At 41.2% G+C, this 7,330-nt stretch overlaps 1 protein-coding gene across 1 annotated transcript; it reads right to left on the reverse strand.

Annotated features, from left to right (window-relative positions):
* Positions 1-240: 240 nt before the first annotated feature.
* LOC119914593 (uncharacterized protein PFB0765w-like) lies at positions 241-2,392 on the reverse strand. Its single transcript, XM_038733988.1, has one exon. The coding sequence runs from the start codon at positions 2,215-2,217 to the stop codon at positions 1,477-1,479; it is 741 nt and encodes a 246-aa protein (XP_038589916.1). The 5' UTR covers positions 2,218-2,392; the 3' UTR covers positions 241-1,476.
* Positions 2,393-7,330: the final 4,938 nt, after the last annotated feature.

A 7,330-nucleotide genomic window follows, 5' to 3' on the forward strand; every position in this document is an offset into this window, starting at 1 on the left:
TCTTTCTGCCCTTTCAGTCGTACAAGACAAACCCTTTCACAATAAAACAGGAACTCAAAATCTGCCTGCTTCCTTTGTCTTCAGCCAGTTTGTCTTTGTCTTCTGCTCGAGCGTAGCGGCCCTTTCTCTGTGTTTACCTGTGTCTTGGATTTCCTGCCTTTTGGATTTTGTTTATTGCCATTATTAAACTGCTGTCTAGTGCAGATGAGAGCTGGAACTCAAATCCCAGATGACACAATATTCATAATGTCAGCAGATCTTTATTGTTTGCAGGTCAGAGCATCATCAGCATTACACAGGTGTGACTGAGGAGAGGCAGTCTGTCCTCAGCTCTTATAGGACTTTGATACAACACACATTAACTGGAATCTTCTTTATTATTGAGAAAGATATTAAGATATTATTAACACTCTCAGAACACAGGAAGAGGTTTCAACCCCCCTCCAGGCTAAACTCCTTTATAATGAGTTCACTTTAGTTTCCCAACAGCTTCAACATTGTGACATCATGGTGGATATATAAGACACGTCTATTCATACAAGCACAAACACAATCATAGTGGAGAAAACATGATTAGAAGAGAAAAAATAAATGGATTTAGTCCAACAGGATCTGACTGTGTTTAGTTTGTGATGTGGGGGAGGGAGGGAGCTGTTGTACTCAGCATGAGACACCAGGGGGCGTCCTCACTCCTCGCTTTGTGATGTTTAAACATCTGGATCAACAGTGTAGAGCTTGTTTTCTACACAGCTGCTGCTCACACTGATGGTGTTCACCTGCTACATCACTGCTGCTTTAACTGCTTTACCAGCTGCTGTAAGTTTAGCAGACATGTACCGCAGTCCTGCTCTGGTTCCTTTATCTTCTCGACTTTTCATCTCTTCCAGTTTCTGGACCTTCTCTGCGTCTCCTTTCTCCTTCATCTTCTCAATCAGGAAGTCCAAGTGGACATGAGTGGACAGTGAAACAACATTCAGGGCGATCTGATCCAGTCTGACAACATGTTTGAAGGACTTTTCCAACATCTGATCTTTATCTTTCTGAAGTTTTTCCATTTGCTTTTCTAAAGTTTCCAAAAGGCTTGTGTCTCCTCACAGCCAGTTTTACCTCTTTCATACTTCTCCTTCACATCTTGCAGGGTCTTCTGAACTTTGCTTGTCTCATTCACATAGATCTTTTCTTTCACATGATCTGATACAGGACACTTCCCAGTACATGAAGTGCAGCGGCCACCTTTCATGACATCAGAGCTTTCTGGATTCTGGGCCAGTGTGCATCCAGGATAGTGACAGTTCTCCTCACATCCTGCTTTACCTCTTTCATACTTCTCTTTCACATCTTTCAGGGTCTTCTGAACTTTCTTTGTCTCGGTCACATAGATCCACTTTTCTTTCACATGATCTGATACAGGACACTTCCTGGTACATGAAGTGCAGCGGCCACCTTTCATGACCTCACAGCGTTCAGGACTCCAGGCTATGTGCATCCAGGATAGTGACAGTTCTCCTCACAGACTGTACAGCAGACAGCTCCTCCATAATTTAACCACAACCACCACCACCTCCTCTCATCAATTTTTTGTTTCACTTTGTAGACTTCATCAAATTCTACAATGAACTCTTCGTTTCTCTTCATCTCTTCTTCATGTTTCTTCAGAGCTTCCTGAGTCTGTTGGTTTTCTCTCTGTTTTAGTTCAAGGAATTCTTCATTTCTCTTCTTCTCTTCTTCATGTTTCTTCAGAGTTTCCTGAGTCTGTTGGATTTCTCTCTGTTTCTGTTCAGTGAACTCAACTCTCTCTTTCAGGTTTTGGATGCAGGCTGTCAGTCTGATTCGAGCCTTCAACACTTCAATAGTTGCCATCAGATTCTGAGGTGCAGTTTTTTCCAGAAACTCTGTGAACTGATCCATTCCTTCCATTGTTACATCCCATGGACCTTTAAAAGCATCCTTATTCTTCTTTGTTCTCCCTGTGTCCTGGCGGTTATTAAACATAAAATGAACAGGCTCATTCTCCTTATCTTTGGCTATCTTAATGTTTGCAGCATCAAGAGCTTTCAGAACATTTTCAGGTGTCAGACCATCTGAGTGTGTGAGGAGAGCAACAATGTTCTTCTCCATGTTTTTTCCAAACAGAGACACCACTGAATCAAAGATGTACCTCAGTCGCTCATCCAGTCGATTCTCAGTTGCTTTCAGCACCAGACCCACTGCATTCATCTCATGAACTTCTCCTGAGCGGAACCAGTCTAATAATCTCTGACTGATGATGTCATCATGTTCAGTTTCTTTGGTGCTTCCGTATCCAGGAGTATCGATGATGGTCAGAGAGTAGGGCAGAGTTTCACCTTCAAAACCAAAGATCTGGTACACGATCACATCTGATGTCTGACTTTCTGTTGGCTTCTCTTCTCGAACTTCTCATCCTCTACGATCTTAAAGCACACATCGTCCGCCTCGTCCTTCTTGTCCTCTACGATCTTAAACCAGACATCCTCCTCCCACTTCACTCCCATGGCGTAGTTGACCAGAGCATTGATCAGAGTAGATTTTCCTGCTCCTGTTTCACCCACAAGCAAGATGGTTTTGTTTATCTTGTTCACATTTCTTTCACCAAGAGTCATTCTTCTTAGAGATCCAATGTTCTCTTTCTTTGGTCTCAGCTGGTAGACAGCAGGAGGTCCTGGTTGGATCAGATCACTTTTAGAAATGATTTCTTCATATTTGGATGAGATGTTCCTGAAGAAAAGTAAAGACATGAGATCAAAAACTACTGAATATAGAATGAAATAAATAAAATCACTCTACTTGCTGCCCCCACCACACATTTAAGTACTTTAGTTTTTTTATACCACCAAGAACTCTCCTTTGTTATATTTATGAAAGTGGATTCATTTCTGCTAAGAGTATAACCAGATACCTGTGATGGGGGGGACGCAAAACTCCTAGGGTAGGTCCAGTTCACTGCACATAACTCAGGCGCAAAAATCCACACACGTCTACCTCTAGGGGGCGCTATAAGCAAGGTCAACACGTTTGGGCTTGGAACTCCCGCCTACGAAGGCGGCTATCAAAAACCTTATATCCACGCCTTTGGGGAATCGAGCTGAATCTTGTGGTATAGGCCACGCCCATTTCCGCCTAGACTTTTTTTCACTACATCGCAAAAACTGAAAAACCTATTTTAATTAACTCCTCCACAGCCGCAAGTCCGACCGATACCAAACTTGGCACGGATAATCTCTGGGAGCAGCCATACGTCCAAGCGATCCCAGCCGTGGTGCCTGGTCCTTTTTGATTAAAGTCTACATAATATGCCTATTGAGCAGTAGTAGTCTACTATATCAACATAGGAAATTCTCCGTTCAAAGTAAATTGAATAAGCTGGAGTGTTGCGCTGAGAGCAGCTGAGCATATGGCTCGGAAGTAGCCTAGGCTAACGGAAGAAGACAGTATTGTGAGGGAACTCAAAACATATTGCAAGGTAACGCAAAAGTAATGCGAGGTAACACAAAACATACTGCGAGGGAACGCAAAGTAGTCCTCAAAAAAAATTCATAGTCCCCAAAAAATAATATTCCTCACTGAGCCCTGGGAGGCACCTTACCATTAACACCAAATTTGGGTCAATTCTTCCCCATGGAACTAAAAAAAATTTGGTGCACTTCGGCCAAAAGGTGGCGCTATAATCAAAGCTCAAACACCCCATTCATTTCAATGGGATTTTCAATCAAATGACATTTTGCAGGATAACTAAGGCTCACTACATCGCATATTCATAAATCTTACGTCTACGTATTTGGGGGATGCTGCCGATTCTGATGGTATAGGACTGTGCGATGACGTTTTCATTTCGCATTATCTCTGGACTGAGCCGATAAATGTTTGTAGAGGGAATTTTGATCCGACAAAAAATGTCCCAATTACAAGATACCAATATTTGCGAAAACGCTAAAAACAGGAAGTATAATATATCTCAGGCTTGGAAAGGCCGATCAACTAAAAAATTGAGGACCTTATGTGACATGCCCCCCTGAGGGGCTGTGCAAAATTTCATTTCATTTCAAATTTCATACAGTTAGCCCCTAGTTGGCGCTATTCAAAAAAATCCAATTGACTTACATGCATTTTACATCTCCACAACCACAACTCCGATTGATACCAAATTTGGGGCAATTGTTTCCTATGGGGCCCTGATCACACCTGAAAATTGTGGTGCAATTCGGCCAAAAGGTGGCGCTATAATGGAAGCTAAAACACCGTCAGACAATCCCATTCGTTTCTGTGGGATTTTCAACCAAAGGACATTTTGCCTCATAACTAAGGCCACTACATCGCACATTAATAAACCTTATGTCTCAGTGTTTGAGGGACGCTGCCGATTCGTATAGGACACGCCTCTGTGCGATGACGTTTTCATTTCGCGAAATCACAAAAACCTCTTTTAATTAACTCCTCCGAAGCCACATGTCCGAATCGACACAAAACTTGGCACGAATGATCTCTGGACCGAGCCGAAGGAAGTTTGTAGAGGGAATCTTGATGCACCAAAAAATGTCCCAATTACAAGCTGACGAATGTTTATGCAAACGCTAAAACAGGATGTCATGTCAGATCTTACGTTTGCAATGTCCGATCTACACCAAACTCATGGACCTTACCTGGCACGGCCTCTTGAGGGCCTGTGTGAAATTTGCCCTCAGTCGGCGTCTAGGTAGTGCAATTAATTGGAAATCAAAAAACAGTCCCATAGACATACATTCATTTCAGATCTCCATAACCACAAGCCCCTTTCATTTATAACTCATAGCTAGCTCATTTAATCTCCATGGCACAATTAATCATGGCGGGCCTGGGCCGACTCGCCTGTACTCCACGGGGCAAGGTGGGGCGCCTGGCGCCGGGAGGCTTGGACCCCGTTTATAACTGCTTGCAGTTCTAGTATTTTAATTGTTACTACAATCACATCAATCTGACACTTTTCCAGTTTTCACTCTTAACTCTGCTCACGTTGGAAATGTTCACATCATATAGTAAAATGGGATTCAGCAGTGTGATGCATTTCAACAAGAAAATAAACTCTGAAACTCTGTGTTGTTGTAGAAACTAGTTTTACTCACGTTGCCATGGTAACTGCTTGACAGGAGCTTGAGGATGCAGCAGCTTATTGGTTCTCTGGATGAAAGAAAAACAAGTCAGTGACCTCCTGTCAGCTGTGCTGCTGTTATCAGCAGCTGTCAGCACATTTACATTTACTCATTTGGCAGAAACTTTTATCCAAAGTGACTTACAGTTTAGGAACAACATACAAGGATCAACAGAGCATCAATACAGCACGAGATCTACAACTGACAATACATACTAGTAAGAGCTCATAGCACGTATCACATTAATGGGGTAAATACCTAGGGAAAAAAGTAAGGGGGGGAATGTCGAATCAACATGGACACTAAAGATGTGTTGGATTAACTTTATCAGAGTGTATAAACAACACACAGACATCTAGATCACTCTACATGGACAGCAAACTAACCTTTCTAACCAGATTATAGATTACACGTTTGCACAATATCTAAATGCAATATGTAATTTTGCACAAATCAAAGATCTGTAAACTTCTTTGTGTCCTCTGTACATATTATTTCTCTTTTGCAATAAGGAAAAAAAAATTCTGATTATTCTGACACCACATGAATGCACCATCAGTCACCGCTCAGCCCTCCCTTTGCGGGCTCTTGTGTTAAATAATACCTGCGGTCTTCTATTTGTCCAAATGTCACTTCTTTTTTACTTCTAACAAACCAGACGACTTCTACTAGGCTACTTCTTCTTTTTCTTTGTCTTTGCACGCGTTCGTCGTAGTGATGAAACGCGCTCTGTACAGCAGTTTGTCTCTTTGGGCTGCTGTAGAAACTGTCATGGAAATTATATTCCTAGTGAAGGGTTGAGCAAATAATTGAGTTACAACAAAACGGTGTCTTTGAAGAATTACTACAACACAAATCAGCTGGACCAGAGGTTCTGTCTCCTAAGACAATCACTAACATCTGGCCACGAGCAAAGGGATGAATAATCATTTACACAGTCTAGGTTTCTATGTTTTGGGCAACAGAGATCCTCTCTCGGCCTTGAATGAACATTCCAGGAGAGAGAGGAACAACATGAGAGGTAAAGTACCAAAAACAATCTCACAGCTCTGACCTAAACCCTAGTAAATGTGGACAGACTAACATAAGAAGTGTAGGAGAGGAAAGGATACGGATCAAAACACAATATCGATCTATAAGACAACAATATAACAATAATATATAACAATAATAGTAAGAATAATAGAATATACATAAAAGATTAAATGTAAGAGGACACAATTTTCTGCCACAAAAGAAACACGTCAGTTCAACATTATGACATCCATGTAAGAGGACCCGCGGTGTCTGTAGACATAAATGTCTCATTCTAAGGTAATAAAAATATAACGGTTCATTATGGAAGGTCTTTATACACCACTGACACCACAGTTGTGGATATTACTGTATATTTCGTTTCTGTCAATAGATCCTCAGAAATATTACACACTGTACCTTTAATAGTTTCTAGCTTAGTAGCATTATGACATCATGACATCAATTTAATTTAGACAGACTTTATAGATTAATCACACCTTCAGTATGGTCATAGCTGTTTACTCTCTCACTGATGACATGAAGTGACAGTTTAGAGTTTTAAACAGAAACAGCTTCACAGTTCACAGATCAACAACATGTTTCAGAGTGAAACTTCATCTGCTGCACTTACTGAGGAAATATCACCTGTCTGTCTGGAGGAATACTTCATACATTAAATACAAGTTTCCTGCACTTACTATCTGCTGTTAACTCCTGATCTGGACGTCTTAAAGTATTTAAGTGCTCTCACCTGCTGTTCACCTGTTGGCTGCACAGAGATCTCTGATGCTGAGGAGACAGAGCAAGATCAGTTTATATCAGCAGAGAGGGAGGACGCCCTGTGGTCACATGATTTCACAGAAACAGTCTCAGAGACAGGAAGCAGAGACTGCAGAGACTCTCCAGACTGTTCCTCTGCTGGATGTGAATAACTGAATGTTACTTTTTGTATTCTTCACTAAAGTGATGAGGACTGAAATAAACATATTTGCATCAGAGTAAAAATGTCAGCATTAATGCTGCAGCATGTCTTCTGTTGGGATTCAGGTAGAGAAAGGTTTTAGCTAAATGTCAGAGATGTTTGAGAAATAATACTAACATATTAATATAATAATTAATATTCATTGGATTGACACCTGGAATAACCACCTATAAATGCCAATAATTGA

Source organism: Micropterus salmoides, unplaced genomic scaffold (genome assembly GCF_014851395.1).
Source record: "Micropterus salmoides isolate LMB-PRFRI ecotype aquatic unplaced genomic scaffold, ASM1485139v1 Ms_hic_scaffold_20, whole genome shotgun sequence".
NCBI classification, from domain to species: Eukaryota; Metazoa; Chordata; class Actinopteri; order Centrarchiformes; family Centrarchidae; genus Micropterus; species Micropterus salmoides.